At 38.6% G+C, this 21,472-nt stretch overlaps 1 protein-coding gene across 1 annotated transcript in view; it reads right to left on the reverse strand.

The window, feature by feature from the left end:
- The window catches only part of LOC113063219 (fibronectin type III domain-containing protein 4-like), a 29,326-nt gene extending 19,354 nt beyond the window's left edge, over positions 1-9,972 (reverse strand). Inside the window, exons 1-2 of the mRNA XM_026233458.1 lie at positions 9,504-9,972; positions 677-792 (exon numbers count right to left, since the gene is read on the reverse strand). Of these exons, the coding sequence (XP_026089243.1) occupies positions 677-792; positions 9,504-9,579 (192 nt within the window). The 5' untranslated portion in view covers positions 9,580-9,972. The remainder of the gene's footprint in view (positions 1-676; positions 793-9,503) is intronic.
- Positions 9,973-21,472: the final 11,500 nt, after the last annotated feature.

Here is a 21,472-nt window from a genome sequence, read left to right on the forward strand (position 1 = left end):
TAATCTGTGAGCATCGCCTGCACAGCCGTTACAGACATGCAGACAACATATTGCATAACATGATAAAGATAAATTTGTAATTGCTCTAATGTGAAATCAGTCAGTCAGTCACCTAGATAATAAATAGCTTCTGAATTTTAGCAAACAGCCATGTTAATCTTTTACAATGAGGATAGGACAGTAATCACATCGATATCTAAGTAATATACATCTAAATATTACCAAATTCACATTTACTGGCCACACCATTTTTTAACAAAAGGTAGCATGGAGGTATGAATGTTTACAAACGTTTATATAAAAATTCTGATCCTGTCTTTTGATTGGTCAATACAGTTTTTCAGCCATAATAAAATCAGGTATGATTTAATTCAGATTAAAACATTCACATGATATCTAGGGTCCCCATCATATACCAGTATTTTGCTAATTTCAGCCTGATGCACTTATCATTTTCACATCCTGTGCCATGTTGTTTACTGTAAATAGCAAATGCATTTGCGCCCATTTGTGTGCCATGGGTGTTCAGATGCACCTTTGACCACCTGAAACATTGGATAAAAATAATAATAATGTGTATTCTACTTGTTTTACAAAAAAAGAACACAAGTTGTCAGTGCCCATATACTTAGAAATATTAGAATTAACAGATTATATTTTGTGTAAAATGATTTACCTGTTGAGAGATGGAAAAGCCGATGATGATGTCACCCTCAGGCACCTCCCAGGACACGGTTGCTGAATCAGCTCTCAGGTGCATAACTGAAACATTAACTGGAGCAGGTGGACGGTCTAGAAAAAAAAATTATATATATATATATATATAATTATTCGGTAACACTTTATAATAACTGCACACTATTAATCATCAATTAAGCATTAGTAAACAGGTAATTCATAATTTATAAAGCATTAATAGACCGTAATAAGCAGTTTATAAATACGGATATAAATGCTTTATTCTTGATTTAAAAGCATATCTATAATGTGTTTAATAATTGTATTTTCATACTTTATTCATGATCAATTTATCATTTCTCAATGAAGTATAGCATTATTTACAAACCAGTTATTTAGGAGTTGCCAGTGATTCATTAGATCACAAGAAATGTAGTAAATTCAGGTAGTTATAAAGCATTTAGTAGTGGTCAGTTAACTATTTATGTGAGCTCATCTAAAGTGAGGACTAGTTATGCCTTTGTAAAGCATTTATAAAGGATATTTAAAGGCTCAGCACAAAAATAGTTAACTAACAACTACATATGTTTTATAACTACCTGAATTAACCCTGAATTACAGTAGAAATACATGTTAATAAACCATTTATTAACACTATAAGTAACTATTACTATATGTCTGAATAAAAAGATGTATGAATGCACATTTAAATAATTTATTAATCATTTACTTACAATTTCTAAGTGATCTTATGAACCACTGACAACTCCTTAATAACTGGTGTGTGAATAATGCTATACTTGATTTAGAAATGATAAATTGATCATTAATAAACTATGAAAAAACAATTATTAAACACATTATAGATATGCTTTTGAATCAGGTATAAAGCATTTATATCTGTATTTATAAACTGCTTATAAATGTTTATTAATGCTTTATAAATTATTAATTAACTGTTTCCTAATGCTTAACTAATGATTAATAGCATGGAGTTATTATAAAGTGTTACCAATTATTGTATTAACATTTGAATCTTTGAACCCTAATAATTTATATCATTCATAACTCCTCAGGGCTCATTGCCCACTTATTCTAAATTATTAATTATAGGGGAATAGCAATAGAAATAATTTACTGCCATACTTAAACTGATATATTATTACAACATTTCCCCTCTATTTTCAGAGCAATAAGTCATGAACAAGCTACCGTATTACCTTCCCATGAAAATACACAATAAATCCACTGTTTTGAAATATGTTGCTATGCTCTGTTTTATTTGCTGTCCTTGTCTGAGATGATTGCCAAGACCAATCAGATTTTGAATGTAAAACCTTTACTCAGCGACTAGCTCTTTGAGGGAATACAGCTCTCTCTAAAAGCAAACTGAAATCATTATGCTGTTTGCTATATTACCAGTTCACCACTTCTTTCATAATTAAACGAGTCTGCTTTTTAGAGGTGGCTGCAAAGCAAACTAACTCAAATCAGACTGACAGTGGCAAAAATCAAAAGGCATTTAATCAAAGAATCAACAAGGTTTATAAAAAAAAAAAATACACAAAGAAATTGTAATTAAATATATACTGTAGAGCAGAAGTGATCTCATCATGACTATTTATTGAAACTGCTTTCTGATTTTCAGCACAATGTGTCCTAGACTTTTATATGGGTCTTTTTTTTTATTCAGCTTAACTGTAGGGTCCTTGATCATGGTTTAGGAAGCAATGGACAAGCTAATTAGTCTCTCAAAAATCAGAGGAGAACAGTGGCAGGTCCAATACTCCAGCACATGCCTCTGTCACTCTGGAGAAAATAGATAGGAGAACTAGACAGAACTGAGAAAGCATTTTCTAGCTTCTCCTCTTAGCAGTGCTCTAATGGACTTTATGTGTCTGCGTGGGCGATTGCAAAAAAAAAGGGAAGGGGTGTGTTTTTTTTTTTCTGTACCCTAACTAATGCAATGACATCAACAATAACAAATACAGACTCTTAGCTAAGTTACATAACAGCTGTTCTGAAATGAGTTGTGGCTTGTTGCACAATGATTTTGATCCAAATCTGTACCAAATCTTTTACCAAAAGATCCCAACATGAGCAGGCACGTTCTATCAACAGAAAAACAAATAATGCATTAAACTAATTTTTTAATGATGAAAACTACAAGTAATGAGTTGGGGAATGGGGACATTACTACATTGTAACATTACTACAAATTCCATTGTTATTGTTGCATAATAACATTTGGAGAATATGTACGTACTATAAGTGTCTGTAGATTATTTATTTGCCAAACAATGGTAATTTTTTTTACAAATCTGTGGCATTCGGGTAAGCGGATCTATAACAGTTGTGGTGTCTATGCTCTATTGCTATGAATTGTCATTATTGTTTGATGCAAATCATGAATTAATTAAATTAAAATAAATAAATAAATGAAAATAACTGTACATTTTTCTCAAGCAAAATAATTTGTGAAAAATTTTCAAGCCCACTGACAAATGTCTTCTTACAGCATGTCTTCTATACTCCCTTTGTTTTCACCATGCTTGACAAATCTTGTCTGTGTAATGTGTGTGTGTGTGTTTGTGTGTGTGTGTGTGCGCGCGCATAAGCATATGGGAAGGCACTGCCTGGCAAAAGCCCTACTTTTAAATCGACACCTTCCATGGAGTTTCTTAGTTGTAGCCTCTGATAAATTAGACAACATATCCAGTTAAAGGATTTAAAGAATTTGTCATTTGTCTGCTATTCTCCAGAGCTAATGATCAGCAACAAAACCCATGATGCATTACAATGCTGAAGGATCATACTCCGTATCAGACTGATAATCAATGCCCTGTGTTGACGCCCTAGGAGGTCACTAGTAAAGCAGCGCTCATCTCCATGCAGCTATGATCATACACAACAGGGGTCAGGGCTTATTATGCTGGTCTTCCTTGCCCTAAGCAATAGCTGTGTAAATTGGATGGAGAGAGGTCTGACTCCAGCTCTGCACCAAAGGTAATCATTTTGAGGAAGGAGAGGGCCACCTCTTGCGACATCAGAGAGTCTATGGGGTCACATTCACCAAACCTTCCATTTTAATGAGTTCCGAGATATATAGCTACACTGTTGTTTTTGTGTAATTCTGTGTGCAAGGGGTTATTATGAGCTCTACATCAACACTAGCCAAAGATATATATGCTATATAAGATATTTCCACAATTTTACATGTGTAAAAGGCTGCAAACCAGAGCAGAACATGGACTGTAGACACAATGAAAAACAGAATGACTGTGAGAATGAACATTAAGTTAATATAGAGTAACTTATATTTTAGACACAGTTTTGCCAGTTTGCCAAACAAACCTAGAGCTGTCATTAATCTCAAAGTGACACACAGTAATAGTGTTTCGATCCTGAATCAATCAGCTGTGTTGAACAAATCAGTTGAGTGAATGATTCAATGACATAGTCAAATTAACTCAATAAACTTTTTTATTTATTTTTTATTAATCAGTACTAACTTATAAAGATGGTCAATTGTTGCATTTGTGGTTGTAATGAATGGGTGAAAAATCAGTTGTTTAAAGATATTTTCAGACACAATTGTCAGATTGTAGAAATACTAAATACTGTTGGTTATGTCTATTAGTGTAAGAGGAAAACACATCAGTATTATAATGTGTTGTTGTTACACACTTAATGCCAGGCCAGTTTTATTTCATCTGTCCAGCAGATGCTCACCGAAGTGAAAAATGAAAGATTCTCATAAACTCATATGATGGGAGAACATCTGCCATGGTCATCTCATCTGACAAAATAACAATTGTATTTGTTTGTCTGTTAAATTATATCTCATCAAAACAACTGATAATTTGTCACAGAAAGCAGCAACAGAAACAAAATGTTTCCATGTCAAACACATCAAGGTCCCAGTGACTAAGAATCCATTCTGCTAGTTTGATGCCAGTGTCCAGAAAGTACTAATGAATGATACATAATGAACTGTCAATTTTTCTTTTTCAGTCCATTAACTTAATATAATGAACATTCTTCACTGACCAGCAATAGAAGGTTCTTATGAAACAATTCATCAGGTTTTTGTCATTTTAGCCATGACATTAACATCGCTCTTCCCCTGCAAGAGCTCATTGTCCTTGAAGTAATAGAGGTTACACATGTCTGAAGGTAGTTTCCATAAATTGTGATACATGGCCAGGCATAAGCTCTTTAGTGATGTGGAAAATAACTGTTTAGATAAAGGAAGACTTGAGTTATGGTGGTACTGTCAGCATTTGCATTGGATTTTCTTACTGTCTAATTAAATTAAAATATACAATAAAAATAAAAAAGACATAATTCACCCACCCCTACTTCTTTCAATCTAATATTATCTTCCAGTGCATTATACTGTACATCTCCATGGTTTTGTTTTCCACACATGGTGATTTACACTGCTAAGCTGCATAAATAGATTATTTAATGATATATTATATATGTCTTAAATCTTAAATAAATCAGCTTCCACTTCTGTTTAAAGAAAAACAGCATATATGTGTTACAGCAGATATAGGACAACATGTAAAGTATCAGTCTTTAGTAACTACTTATGTTGTCTGTATCCTTAGAGAAATCCAGTTACTAAACTGGACAATGTCAGACGTTGGAGTATCTCACAAATGTGCACTGCAAACACTGATGGATATACTGATGCAAGCTTTGCACACTTCCATTAGTATCTGACAAGAAGTGATTTGCTTACAGCTCTGATTAAACTTAAACCCACAAAAAGCAAGCATGCATTTGATGTAAAATCAGACTGTCTATCGTTATCTCTGTCATGTCTCAAACCACTCAAGCACAAGCCAGATGCACTCAAATATGTTACATAACAGGAAGAGTAGCACAGGTCACCCTTGGTAAAACACTGAGCATACAGTTAAAAAGCAAGAGGCCACATGAGACACAGACATCCTGTCAGAGTAATTCACAGCAAACGGGCACATAGCAACACTTCAACTGTTCCCCATGATCTAAGAGCAGACACGGGCCGCTCCAAAATCTCCTTCAAAGAGACCTTAAACATGCAAGTTTAGCTACGATCCACAAGTAAGACAGCAGAATAAACATGTGTTCTCAGAGTCTGCTTGGTAACAGGAGAATTTTGCATGGCTTTGATCTTGCTTGATAAAAATACACATTTAGACTACAAAAAAAAAAAATTCTGAATGACTCTTCCCTCCTTTTTCCTTTCAATCTTAAGTAATGCAAGTCCTCCCAACTTTAGTTTAAATTGCAAATGTGCTTATTGCTTGAACAACGTCCGAATAGAGGATTTAAACGAATCTTCTTGCTACATAAGAGATCTGTTTGGTGAATGCAATAAAGAGTTCTCTTCACAGCCTAAAAATTTGACATCTATCTCATACCATCTCTGTCCACCACTATGTTAGCTCATGCTCTAATGACCTGCAGGCATGCAATGGATTCTGGTAAGGGTTTAGTGCTTCATGATAGATTTCGTGAAATGTGCTGTCTGATCCTCTCAGGGTAGACAATGCGCTCACAGATGGAGCTGCAGGGCGTTCTATCAACACAAAGCCACAGAGGGAGCACATCTCAGCCTCAGGGGAACACTGCACTTTCCCAGCGGAGGAAGATGTCAACGTTTATACAACAACACCGCACACTGCCCTTGAACAGTCAATAGGTTTTCTGAGGACAAGACGGAGAACTCAAGAATAGGCCTTTCTTTCTTCAGCTGAAGAGAAATTATGATTTTGGAGGAAAACATTCCAGGATTTTCCCCCATCTAATGCAAGAGAATGGTGCTCACCGTAGACCATTTCCATTGGTCCAAAATCTTATTTTAGGCAGCTTCAAAAAACTGAAAAGTATAGGTTGAGCATGACAATTATTATTAACAACATTCACTCGCATTAGATTATGTAAAGATTATGTTATATAAAGGGTTATGCACTCACTCATAAAAATTGTCACTTTTTGCCACCTGCTGAAGTGACAAATTGACTTCAGTTAATTAAAGAGTCACTAAACTTTCCCCATCACTAATGCACAGGGTAGATTTTATTTCTTTTTCTGAGTTTATAATTTTTTTTCTTGTCCTTGTAGAGTATTATTTTCTATTAGATCTGAAACTAGTATCCAACACTTGATGTTTCTCTATAATTACATTTTTATATCCTTATATTTCAAGGCAAAGCACTTTTCAAAGACACATAACAGAAAAGTAATCCACACAAACAAAGCTGTACATGTGGATATTGAGTCCATATTTTATTGTGTGGAAATGTTGAACGCCTTTTGAAAAGGCATTTTTGCTTTTCTTTGTTTTAAACTAAATGTCATCAATAATCTCCCACAGCATATACAGTCATCTTAAAAGTATGCATATGAAATACAAGTGGTTTCAAAGTGTACCATTAACATGATCATGTATTGATTTGTCACTGTGTGCTTTTAAAAAAATCAAATATTTCAATAATCTCATTAATTATAGATACAATAAAATCAACTGATTCGTTTCATAATATATTCTATAAACCTTAAAGGATTTGAAAACATGTCCAATGTCTGTCCAAACTTATTAAAATGTACATGGACTAAACTTTTTTTTTTTTACTCTACAGACAAATAGAGTAATTACTAGTGAAAGAATACTAGTGAGATGGCACAGTCATGCATTTCTGCTCCACCACGTCACCTGTGCACAAATGCGACCTCATTTCCTGCTGTCAGTGACGTTCCTAGCTATGTAAATTCATTTGATTGGTTTGTAGGGTCTAGGAGTGATCCGTGAACACTTCTCCTCCCTGGGTCCACAAGAGGTGGAATTGGGAATTGTGGCAGTTTAAGGTCAGTGTAATTGATGACCATGGTCCACCAGGTCTGGCCCGGTGATGCAGTTCTCCTGTCGCCTCACCGAGGGCTAGATAACATATTGGAAGTCTGACAATTTTTTTTACAGGCAGCCAATTTCAGCACAAATCCTCCAGATATACACTACATGGCCATACACATGACACCCACACCCATATGTGCTTGCTGTGCATTTAAGTTCAACATTTTAGCGATAAGAGCTTCTGCTGTGCTTTCCATCTGGACATAAGTACATCAGGTCTGGTACTCATAAGTTTGTTAAGTGAAGTTCAGGTCCGTGTTGTTTTGTTTTTCACCAACATCAAACTCAGTCTTGATCTAATATTAGGCCATTGGAACAGATATGGAGAAATGTAGCATTACATCAGTTCTTCGCCAATGGATCAACTGCAGAAAGTATAACATCAGAATGAGAGTACAAATATAAAAGCAATAATTCACTAACTAATTCAATAACTAATCCACATGACTCCAGTCCATTAATTCATATTTTGTGAAGTGTAAAGCTGCATATTTGTAAGAAACAAATCCATAATTAAAGCATTTTAACTTTAAACTATCTATTCTGTTCAAAAATATTGTCCACAATCCATAATAACACTTCCTGCAGTGAAAAAGCCTATTATTGTCTTTTCACATCAAAATCCACCAACAGATTTATTTAGACAGGTTTTGCTTGTAAACGGTGCATGATCTGTGCATATTTCTCCCCAGATTCAGATGAGACACATTTTAGATAGAGGGCTCATGTTGTTGTTGTTGGTTTATTTATTTTTATTTTAATATTTTTTTATTAAAGGGATAGTTCATCCATAAAATTACCCCAAAATGTACTTACTCTCAAGCAATCCCATGTATATATGACTTTCTTCGTTCAGACAAATATATAAAATATAAAATGTCCTGGCTCTTGCAAGCTTTATAAGGGCAGTGAATGTGTAATATTCAGTAGTCCAAGAATATCAATAAACTGCCTATACATTCTAAAATAAATATAAAAATTCCTCCACATGGCTTTGGGGGTTACTAAAATTAGGGGGTAATTTTCATTTTTTGGTGAACTATACCTTTTATATTGTCTTGATGGGTTTTTTTATATAACAAACACACTGCTTTTCGTTTCACAAAATGTAAAGTTAAGTGAATAATTGTAATGTTTTTATTGGGCTGCTTGAATTTTAATTCTTATTCACTGCAGAGGATCAATTTGTAGGAAGTGATGTAATGATAAATGTATCCATATCGGTTCCAATGATGAAACTCATCTACATCTTGGATGGCCTGAGGATAGGTCAATTTTCAGTAGATTTTTATTTTTGGGTGATCTATTCCTTTAATCAAGGGTGATTTTACTGTAGTATTTTGAGAAGTGCTGTCATCTGCATGACATTAACTAGCTCATTTCAGGTGTCAGTTTTCAAGGCAAAGAAACCAAATTGAATTTAAATTATTCTACAGTCCTAAATCTCAGCAAAGAAGCTGCTCTGAATGATAAACTAGGACAGATTTCAAATGGCATGATCATAATTTCTCACAGATCCCTCTGTTTAAATTTAATCAATTGTGTCTGTTGTGCCATGCATGTACGAGACATGACCTTTTGCAGTTTGCATGCATTCATGTTGACATTGCGCTTATATTAATTCATGGCTGAGAAAAGATGGATAATAGATCAATTATATAACAGCAGTTAAGAATTAATATTGAACTATTCTGTTATGTTTTCTTTGACAGGTGTAATCTATAAAACTTACAGTGAAAGTACCGATTTATGTAACATTGCATGCCATGATTTTGCTCACAGACGCACAAAGACCCCCAGAAACTGAGCATCCAAGCAAAACCAGTAAAGATTCAGCTCATCTCATCTGCATCCATTCAATACAAGAAAGAACGCTGCTTATCAGACAAATGTTTCATAGTAAGAATAAACTTACTTGCTCCCACCAGAAACATTTCACTACCGAAGAGCAACAGTCCGACTGAGTTAACAAGGACAAGAACGCGAGCCATATCTCCACTTCAAATGTCCAAGAATCCAAATAGATTTATTTATCTTCTTTTGCTTCTAAACGGGTTTGCTTATAGCAACATTCTGAATATAAATTCATCCAAATAAAAACATCTTAAATGAAATACAGTAAAAATCTCATGATGGACATCATGTTCGCAAATCCTATTAAAACATGTGCCGGAACGTCCATGACAGCATCAGGTTTAATACTGACTATTCTTCGACTTCCAAAATGCTTCCGTCTCACTTCAGGTTCATGCTCGATTCTTTCAGGCTTCCCTACGAAACTGAAGGTTGTGAGAGAGCGTCAAGTTCAGGAGGTGTTCACGTCCTGATGCTCGTGCGTGCCAGTGTTGCTCTTGAACGAGCGTGCGGCGATCAGCACCACGGTCAGCTCCAGTGCTGATGCGCGCGAACGTGAGTCAGAGAGACAGCAGATTTATTTATTTATATATGTGCGCGCATCCTGACAATAGTGGATATCTCAGTGTTACTACATTCCTCAATGGCCAAGACTCAAGAGAGTTCCCTCATTCATTTCAAAGCCTTCGGAAACCAAGCATTTCCATGAAGAAGGTATCTTCTTTTCCTCTCATTCACGCAGCCAATAAATAAATGAATAGTAAAAAATTAACATATTTTGTTTTGGAGTCAGTTTTGGAAAATAATGACTTCACAGGAAGATCGTTTCTTATATATTGGATAGTCCAGAAATTATTCTGTAAAGGTGCGGTCACATTTACCGATATTTTAATTGTTTATTATTATTATTAATTTACTTAATTTACAGCCATTTTAAAAGGAGAACCCGCGCGATCGCGAATGTCGCGTGACAGATTTCTCATTTTGTTGGTCTCTAAGACAATTCACCATGCCTACCAACAAAATGCTGCTTGGCTTCAAACTAACTTGAAGAGCAGATCAAATTGTTTTTCGAAAAAAAAAAAAAAAAAAAAAAAAAAAAAAAAAAATATATATATATATATATATATATATATATATATATATATATATATATATATATATATATATATTGCCGTTTGTAACGTAGCATTCCTGCGATGTAAACAGTCTGCAAAGTTGTTAATCAAAAAAGTGCATGATGAATAAAAATACTATCTTTCAAAATAAAGAGTTGACTCTGAACCTCCTTAAGGAATCTTCTGCCTATATACGTCACAAGGTAAAATATTTGCATAATCCCCGACTTCCGCTAGTTAATGTGTTTACACAATGTGAAGAAGATGCTGTGTTTTCAGCCTCATGGGCATTCTAACACAGTTCCCCACACGTGCATCTCAAATAAGTAAATAATAATAATAATGAATGAATGAATAAAACTGCTGTCACATCATGTAGTGTATACAAAGTTTAAACTTACCACTGAGAAACTCCTGATCAAGTCCTGCTTGCCATTGAGTTTCCGGTTGAGTAACTGCAACATCTTCGACTAGGGCTCAAACTGATAAGGTAATATCAATGCCATTTCTATAACCTTATAGTATCATTGTTTATATATATATTATGGTAATTGGCGTTTAGTTTCTGACATGTGTTGTATGAGGAAAGACCAATCACAACAGACTTGGCTAGCTGACCAATCATAGCAGAGTAGGCTTATAGAAGGGAGGGGTTTACAAACTTTAAAGAGGTAATCAGATGCTACATGCACTTTTACAAGTTGATTGCACTGAAATGTGTGTTGACAGTGTGTGTACACAACCACCCTATGATGACCACCCTTTTCTTTCTACTAAAATTTTTACCCCTTTCTCAAATCGAGGAGATCTCAGATGCCTGTCTTTGTGACGTCACACATACAGGCCCCTCCCATGATAGTTTGATTGACAGTACCGTTTCAGCACAGACTGGACTGACATCTTACCTTAGACCCGCCCTGAGTGAGCTGTCATCATCAGTGCGCCATTGTTTCACCGCTGGAGCAGAGGTAGACAAGAATGTCTCCTAAGCAACTGAGGTGTTTTAATGTTGGATGTAATAATGAACATAGCAGTCGTCGTTTACCTCTGACATCTGAGCAGCTGAAGATGCAGTGGATTACATTTAATTTTTAAAGGAATGCACCCCAATCTACCTAAATGCACCTATCTTCAAGCAAATCATCAGTCCTTTTCCTAATAATGTTCTAATTTAGCAAGTTTCAAGATGAATGTGGCTAAAGTAAACGGTCTCTCTGAGAAATGCTTGGAAGAGAGGGGTGGGGTCAGCAGGGCTCATTAAGATTTAAAGGAAAATGCTATAAAATGGCTTGCTCTGACAAGAGTTGTTTTTGATGGTAAAAAAGGTGTATTTTACACTACCGTTGAGAAGTTTTAATCAAAATATGTTACAGACTTTTCATTAAGACCATAAAGAATCATATCAACTTGTGGAAAATGGGTATCCAATGACCCCTTGAAGCTCAGAACTGCTTTGAACAAATCGTTTTGAAATCATTGAAAAATTATTCTGATATAAAATGTATTTTCTGAGAAAATTACAATGTTTTCTGACCTTAGATGCATTTAAACCTATTGTAGGGGACTCCAACACAATATTAGGACACTTTAAAATACAATATGACTTACTCTTTAAGGCTTTATACATCGCTACAGACGTAATGGACAATGGACCTTTTTTTTTTTTTACCTTGCTTTCTTGCTGAAATTTTGCTGAAGTGACTGCACAGAAGAACTATTACGTAGAAAAACTGAAAAGTTAGCCTTCTGGTAATTGTCTGCAAGGACATTATCTAAATGTTCTAACTATCCTTTAATCCTTTGTACAGGCAAAACACCTGTGAAATGTCTCTATACAGAAAATTTCCTCATATTAACTGCCTATTAGGTCCTATTTTTCAGAAAATTTCGTAGAGCGTACACTTCACTGACCACCTGAAAGTTTCTGAAAATTTAGAGGCCTCCAGTGCTTTGGCCTTCACAAAAGTCTGTGCAATAAGTTTGAAGGCAGACACCAGAGTAGTTTAATCACATGACCTTCTGACATAATTAAACTTTAGAGAGTGTCACAGGGTTGCTCTGCAATGATTTTCAGCCTTCTATCTTACCAAGAAGGCTTTTAAAGGTTAGTACAGCAGAGCAGCCTCTAAATATGCATTTTCAGGTACTTTGCCTCTTTAAAGTGTCAGTGATGATGTGTAGGAATGTTGTAGCATCATAAAACTGTATGAAAAATCATTTGGAGTTTGTCTATGATTTACTGAATAGGCTCCAGTATATAAATAAAATAATAGAATGTTGATAACTATAGCCCTCTGTTGCATTGTTCTATACAATTTTGAGGGAGGTAATGTTTTCCAATTACTAAACATGATATGATCTTTTTTTATTATTATATATTAAATATTTACTTGGAAAATTATTCAATTAAGCCCTAAATTGTAAAGAATAATGTCAGGAAAAAAAAATATTTTATTGCTTTCATCAAGTTTTTTACTTTGTTATGTGCCTTTGAGAGTTATTTGTTCATCACTCTATTTTTGCCTCTCCTTTATCAGGAAACGAATGGCCAACTGCCAACATACAGAACTATCACTCCAAACACGTTCTTCATAAATGCTGAGGCATAACTAAATCATGTAATTCAGTCAAGTCCACTATTTTCCTCAGCCCCTGTTCAATACACATTAAGCTGTAACAATTCAAGGCATGCCTAAAGATTTTTTTCCTCTACTTCAGGTGCATTCAATTAATATTTATTTAGTTTATCCACCCCTTATGAATATTACACATTGTAGAAAAAGTGTATTAACCATTGTTTTTCGGCGTATTGATAACCACAGTTTTACTACAAATACCACGATTAAACTATGGTTAGTGTAGCAAATCAATGGTTACTTTTTGGTTACCATGGTTTAACTATATAGTAACCATGTTTTTTTGGTTTTATTTGTAGTACAACCTCGGTTACTTTTAGTAAGGGACCATTTAGTCCACCAAATATGTTATAGGTATTGTCTAATGAACACCAATGTCCAGTATTTCTCCATCCTCTCCTAACTTAAACAGCTAGTTTGCAGATCTTTGGTATTATGCAGCAGCTGGAGTTCTTACTAAAACCAGGAAGTATGACCTTATTATCCCAGTTCTGCCAACACTGCACTTGCTCCCTGTTTAACACTGTATACATTTGAAAATCTTGCTAATTACTCATAAAGCACTGAATGGTTTAGTGTCTCAGTGCTTGAGGGAGCTCTTATCATGTTATACGCCTTCACATCTGCTGTGAACTAAAAAATCTGCCACTTGATTATACCTAGAATTTCAAAATGAACTGCAAGCTGCATATCCTCTTCCTATTTAGGACCCAAAGTGAAAGTGAAAGTCGTGACATATGCCAAGTATGGTAGCCCATACTCAGAATTGGTGGTCTGCATTTAACCCATCCAAGTGCACACACACAGCAGTGAGAAGTGAACACACACCCGGAGCAGTGGGCAGCTATATATCCAGCACCCAGGGAGCAGTTGGGGGTTCAGTGCCTTGCTTAAGGGCACTTCAGCCATGGGTATTGAGGGTGGAAGAGAGCACTGTTTGTTTTTAACACTGTAAAGCTACTTTGACAATCTGTATCGTATAAAGCCCTATATAAAGGTGACTTGACTATTATAATGTTTCCAAAACCACCCACACATAATGGCTTAAAGCTTAGAGATTATGCTAATTGTATATTAGAATGTTAAAATGTGGCACATTTAAAGGCAGACAGCATTTTGCCCTTTAGACACCTGTGCAGCAGAAAAGTCTGTAATCAGGACACAAGTTAGCAATTTGGCTCTTTTCAAAGGAATAGCAGAGAATACATTACAATCTGTATGAGGTTCTTTTTTCACACTCATATTCCACAGGCTCTAAGAAACGTGCATTACCCGAACAAGAAAAGTGTACAGAATGATTTAGGTGAATGAGGTAAGTGATTCATGTAATAATAGAAGTATGAATAATCAGAAACAGATAAACTGCTAAATAAATGTGCTAGATTTATTTTTGTCTTATTGTCTTATTCTGAAGACAGTAAAACTTGAAAAAGACCATCCTCTGTCATTACTTTAAAAGACCGAAAGTAATAAGTTAATGCAGAATAGGGTGGTATTTTGCATTTAAAATGTACTCACCTAAAATGTTGGCTTGGATATAGATGTTCCTCCAAAATAAATTTACAAGCTTTCTCTTTCCAAATTGCATATTACTTACACAAATTAAGATATGAACTAGGACCAAAGACTGTTACATTAAAGGATAAGACCATTATAATAAGAGTGGGACAGTGGCCACATGTTGTTTTTGTTTTATTCAGAAATCATAAGTGGTTTGTGGAACATCAGAAATGAAAACAATTAGCTTTTTCAAGATTCTATTCTGCAGTACAACAAATGATTAATTTCCTTACTGCAGAGGGAATAACAAAAGCAGTTACTGGCTCATTATTTGAAATAATACATGCAATGTAAAGTGCATTACAGTCTGAATTGCTGTAGAGCCCTTGAATGTACATACAGCTAAAGATGAATGTATGTGAATTCAAGTCTCTTTAGATATTTTATTTCTCACTGGTTTCAGTCAAAATGAAATAGTATGCAAATCAATGGAGTATAAATGAAGTAGCTGGGGAAGAAAATTCCCTCTTTGAAAGAAAAGCTTCATGACAGTCATATATTTGTTTGGTAAATAAATAAATAAGTAAAAGAACAAGCACGCACAGCTATTGATTTTTGCTGCAACGGGCTCTCTAGGGCTTTCTAATTGTTTGAGAGGGAGAGACTATGCTCAATTTTATCACCATAAAAGACAGTATTCTAGGTCACGGAAACATTCATATTTATGCCAAGGATGTTACTCCTATTGATATTAATCATTCACATCCACTGTCCTGACTCTGCAATAATTTACGCTCCAGGGATCTGTATTGTTGCTCTGTACATTTAAAAGTCTCATTTTAATTGAACTGAATTACAAATTGGAAACTTTTATAAAACATTTTATTTATTTATTTATGCCTTCCGATTTGTTCTTTCATGGTAGTCTGGCAATATCGGACTCCACGAGAATGCAAGTCTGTTCTTTGCGTTCTTTGAAATGGCATGACAAAACATGCTAACAACTTTTTAAAACATGCTAGCAACTTAAGCAATGTGATAAAAATGCTAGAATCATGCTAGTAACATGCTAAAATGATTAATAAATTGTTAACATGTTGTTAACATGCCAGTAACTTGCCAATAATGTGCTAAATATGCTAACAATATATGCTTTTTTTTTTTAGTCTGATGAGGTCTGCAGTAGTCTAATAGTTTTATTGGTCTGCCTGACTTTTAAACTTCAAAACCTTTAGACTTCAAGCTTTTAAAAGAGATTTTAAACTTTCAGACAAGGCTTTGTCAAGCAGACATCAAAGCATAACATGCTACTTTTAAAATAGGTTATTTTGCAAGGCACTGTACTGCACTGTATGGTTTGGTCAGTTAAGTCACGTTTCTAAGAAGAGGACACCCACCTGGATCCATCTTTAGACAGGGACAATGAATCAGATTATGTCCCTCTTTATTTCTTGACTGTTTTGTATTCATATCACTCTCTTTCCAATGATGGTGAGTATAGAAAGCAGGGATGGAGTGATTGTGAAGAGAATATTTTTGTCTTCCATCTGGGGTGAGTAAATGAATCAAAGCACAGCAAAGTCAACCCAAGGACAGAGGTTACATCAAATGAATCTGACAGAGACCCTTTTGTTGTCTGTCTATCTATGCTTTTATAATTTTGTGGTATGTGAAAACAATAACAGCAATTTATTTTACAAGTGCATTTTTTTCCTGGTATGATATAAATAGCTGCGACTCTGACTGATAGTGACCATTTGTTTGTGAGACATGTAACTCAGAATCTTTGATTTGTTGTTCTCAATGGCCTTGACTCTACTGAAAGTTAGTAATTTAGATAATGCTATATAGAGACATGACACAAGAGTATTTCAGTTTGAAAGGCAGAATGACTGCAGGGACTGTCATAGGGCCTGAAGTGATCTTTATCAGAACAGGCAAAGGGTTGTGGAGCAAACTGTTGACTCACACAGGCAGACCACCAGCTGCTCACATTTGTTTCAGAGAAAAACAATTGTAAAAATGAAAACTGATTTACCCTCTGCAGTCCAAAACTGACATTTTGAATAATAAGTTCTAAAGACAAAAAATGTGCAAAAGCTCCACAAAAGTGTCATAAAACTGGTCCATATAGTCTTCTAAAGAACTATAAATTTCTGTGATAAACAGACTCTTACCGCTATGTTCACGAAGGAAGTAACAATGTTAGAATCTTTTCAATTAATGATTTGTGCACGAATAGAACTGACACAGTTCTCAAGTTTCAATGATCCAGTTGTGAAGACTGTCACTGAAAAACAGTTCACAAACAAACTTTTTAACATTAAATGATTGTACGGCTTCAGAAGACTTTTATTGTGGTTTGATTTGTTTTTGGACAGTGTCAGTTGCAATTTATAATTAAAATCAGTGCTTTCATCTGAAAATTTTTTTTTACAGAAGAAAGAATATCATACTGATTTGGAACGAAATGAGGGTGTAACGGCGCTAATGGAGGACAGGAGACAAATGCAAGTACGAGTAAGTTTATTAGGAGTATGGTGATGATGAAAGGTCGGAGAGTAACGCAGGAACCACGGTGGCAGCACAGACTGGTGAGTTGAGACGTGGGGTGCGTAGAACGATGATGATAGTGGTGACAATCCAACAGTGGTGAGTGTATTCCAAGCGTGACGACAGGATCCGAACAGAACGGCGACAAGGCAAGGCAGGAACAACACGAACACGACATCAAACACCAGGATCTACAAACAACGATCAGACAAACAGGAAACGAAAGACAGGGTGTTAAATAGTCTGTGGGAACTAGCCGCACCTGCCGCTGATCAGTGATCAGCGACCACACCCACATGAAACAATCAACATGACGTAACATGACTACAGCTGGAGACGGTGCATTCACGAACCGTGACAGTACCCCTCCTCCTAAGAACGCCTCCTGGCGTCCCCAGAATCTCTTACCTGTCGATTGTAATCATCGATAAGGGAATGATCCAGGATGTCCCTAGCAGGTACCCAACTTCTCTCCTCCGGACCGTAACCCTCCCAGTCCACCAAGTACTGAAATCCGCGTCCCCTCCTTCTAGAGTCCAGAATACGATTAACCAAATAAGTGGTCTCCCCATCTACGAGACGCGGCGGGGGAGGGACCGGGGTAGGCGGATTAATGGGAGAATGAAATACAGGCTTTATTTTGGATACATGAAAGGCGGGGTGAATTCTCCTGTACGTCGGAGGGAGTTTGAGGCGGACTGTCACCGGACTAATGATCTTGGTGACAGTAAACGGGCCGATAAATTTGGGAGCCAGTTTATTAGAAACGGAACGGAGAGGAATGTTCTTAGTAGAAAGCCACACCTTTTGACCCACGACGTATACGGGAGGCCTAGACCGGTGGCGATCGGCTTTGGCCTTGGTGCGCGCCCCCACTTGGAGTAGAGTCTCGCGGGCTCTGGTCCAAGTGCGGTGGCACCTCTGGACGAAGGCGTGAACGGAGGGGACCGCAACCTCGGATTCCATACTGGGAAAAATTGGTGGCTGGTACCCTACACTACACTCAAAAGGAGATAGGCCCGTAGCCGATACTGGTAAGGTATTAAAAATCTAATAAAATCTAGAGCGATATGGGACCAGGGTCTCGAAGGTACCGGCAGCGGTTGGAGTAACCCATCCGGGGACCGATTGGAAGCCTTACCAGTGGCACATACCGAGCAAGCCAAAACAAAATCGTGAATGTCGCGAGCCATAAGTGGCCACCAGAATCGTTGCTTGACTAAAAATCTAGTACGGTTAACCCCTGGATGGCAAGCCACATTAGAGCAATGTCCCCACTGGATAACGTTGGACCTTAATCCCTCCGGCACAAATAAGCGGTTCGGTGGGCACCCGGGCGGAGGCGTTACCCCTTCTAAGGCCGTTCTGACCTTCGATTCGATCTCCCATGTGAGAGTGGAGACCACTAATGTCTCAGGAAAAATACACTCGGGAGTGGACGGGCGTTCGGAATGGTCAAAAATACGAGACAAGGAATCGGGTTTGATATTTTTGGAACCCGGGCGGTACGAAATAGTAAAATCAAAACGACCGAAAAAAAGTGCCCATCGAGCCTGCCTGGAGTTCAACCTTTTGGCGGTGCTAATGTACTCTAAGTTCTTGTGGTCAGTCCATACTATAAAAGGAAACCCCGATCCTTCTAACCAGTGTCGCCATTCCTCCAATGCCATCTTGACTGCCAACAATTCTCTGTTACCAATATCGTAATTACTTTCTGCAGGAGATAAACGATAAGAAAAATACGCGCAAGGGTGGACCTTGTCGTCTAAGGGAGAACGTTGGGATAACACCGCTCCTACCCCCACCTCTGACGCATCGACCTCCACCACGAACTGCCGTGTGGCGTCAGGGGTAATGAGAATTGGAGCTGAAATGAAACGGCTCTTCAGTTTCGCAAACGCAGCTTCCGCTGTGTTTGACCACCTGAAAGCAGTCCTGGCGGAGGTCAAGGCGGTCAGAGGCGCGGCTAGTTGGCTGAAGTTGCGAATGAAACGCCGGTAGAAGTTAGCGAACCCCAGAAACCTCTGTAGGGCCTTACGGGAATCTGGACTTGGCCATTCTACCACAGCCCTAACCTTCTCGGGATCCATGCGTATTCCCTCAGTCGACACGATAAACCCCAAAAATGGAATAGACTATGCATGAAACTCGCATTTCTCCGCCTTGACAAAAAGCCCATTCTCTAGCAACCTCTGAAGCACTCGTCGGACGTGCTGCACATGTTCCTGGAGAGAAGAAGAAAAAATCAATATGTCGTCCAGGTAGACATAAATGAACTGATCAATCATATCTCGCAGCACGTCGTTGACGAGTGCCTGGAAGACCCCTGGGGAGTTGGAGAGCCCGAAGGGCATGACCAAATATTCAAAGTGCCCTCTGGGGGTGTTAAACGCGGTCTTCCATTCATCCCCCTCCCTGATCCGAACCAAATGATACGCATTGCGTAAGTCCAGTTTTGTGAAAATAGACGCTCCCTGCAACCTCTCGAAGGCTGAAGACATCAACGGCAAAGGATAAGTATTCTTTACCGTGATGTTGTTCAGCTCTCGGTAATCAATACAAGGTCGCAGTGATCCGTCCTTCTTTCCCACAAAAAAGAACCCCGCCCCCGCAGGAGAAGAGGAAGGGCGGATGAATTTGGAAGCTAGAGAATCAGAAATATATTTCTCCATAGCCTCCCTCTCTGGCACAGAAAGTGAATAAAGTTTGCCTTTAGGCGGAGACTTACCTGACAATAACTCTATGGCACAGTCGTAAGGACGATGCGGAGGAAGAGAAGCAGCTTGAGACTTACTGAACACTTCCTTCAGGTGGAGGTACTCAGCGGGCACGTTAGATAAATCCACCGCCTCCTCCTGTAACACAGACACAGACACAGACGGACAAGCAGACACTAAACAAGACTCATGACACTTTCGAGACCAAGAAAAAATGGAATTAGAGGACCAGTCTACTTTGGGGTTATGGAGAAGGAGCCAAGGGTGCCCGAGGACAATGGGTGCCAGGGGAGAGTCAAGGATGTGAAATGAGATGGTTTCGGAGTGGTTGCCAGAGGTAATGAGTGTGATCTCCTCAGTGCAGTGAGAGATAGTGGGGAGTTGCTGTCCAGTGAGGGCGTGGACCGTGATGTGGTGCGGCAGGGTCTTGAGGGGAATGTGGAGCTTGTGTGCAAGGTGACGATCCATAAAGTTACCTTCTGCCCCCGAGTCCAGTAGTGCCTGACAGTGGTGTGTCTGTGCTGACCACCGCAGTCTAACCGGAAGGAGCGTAGATGATGGTGGTGATGAGGTCTTCTCGGCAGAGATCCCACCCGATAGTAGCCTCATGCGTACTACCGGGCTTGGCCTTTTACTGGACAGGTCTGGGCTTGATGTCCGGCTCCCCCGCAGTACATGCAAAGGCCCAGGGATCTCCGCCTCTCCTTCTCCTCCCGGGAAAGCCGAGCTCGCCCTACCTGCATGGGCTCGTGATCGTAGGTGGGACTGACCACGTCTCTGCCGCTGAATCGCCCGTCCGCCGGGCCCCTGGATGTGGTGTTGAACAGCCCCCTCCTCTCCATCCGAGTGAGGCGGGCATCCACCCGTAACGCTAGCTCAATGAGTCCATTAAGAGAGGGGGGCAGATCCAGGGCGTAGATCTCCCTCTGGACGCGGTCAGCCAGCCCATGCAGGAACATGTCCCACTGCGCCTCCTCGTTCCAATGGCACTCCGCCGCCAGGGTTCTGAATTCGATGGAGAAGTCTGAGACGGACCTCTCCCTCTGGCGTAACTCCGCCAGCCTCCTGGCCGCCTCCCGTCCTGCGACGGCCCGATCGAAGACCCGCCTCATCTCCTCGGAGAGCGCCAGGAACGAGTCGCAGCATGGGTCCTGGTTCTCCCACACCGCCGTCCCCCATAGTGCCGCCCTCCCAGAGAGTAAGGTGAGCACAAAGGCCACTTTCGCCCTCTCGTTGGCGAATGTCCTGGGTTGCAGGGCAAAATGCATATCACAGCGGGTTAGAAATGCTCTACAAAAGTTGGGCTCACCCGAGTATGCTTCCGGGATAGGAAGGCGCGGTTCCGGCTGGGAGGTGGTCACTGGTGGTACCGGGAGAGCGGGCGGTGTGGGTGGCGCAGTGGGCGCTCGAAGAAGATGGAACTGCTGGGTGAGCTCGGACACCTGCGTCACCAAGGCTTGGACCGCGCGACCAGTGTCGTTAAGAGTCCTCTCCTGGGAGTCCATC

This window comes from Carassius auratus, chromosome 45, assembly GCF_003368295.1.
Source record: "Carassius auratus strain Wakin chromosome 45, ASM336829v1, whole genome shotgun sequence".
NCBI lineage: Eukaryota > Metazoa > Chordata > Actinopteri > Cypriniformes > Cyprinidae > Carassius > Carassius auratus.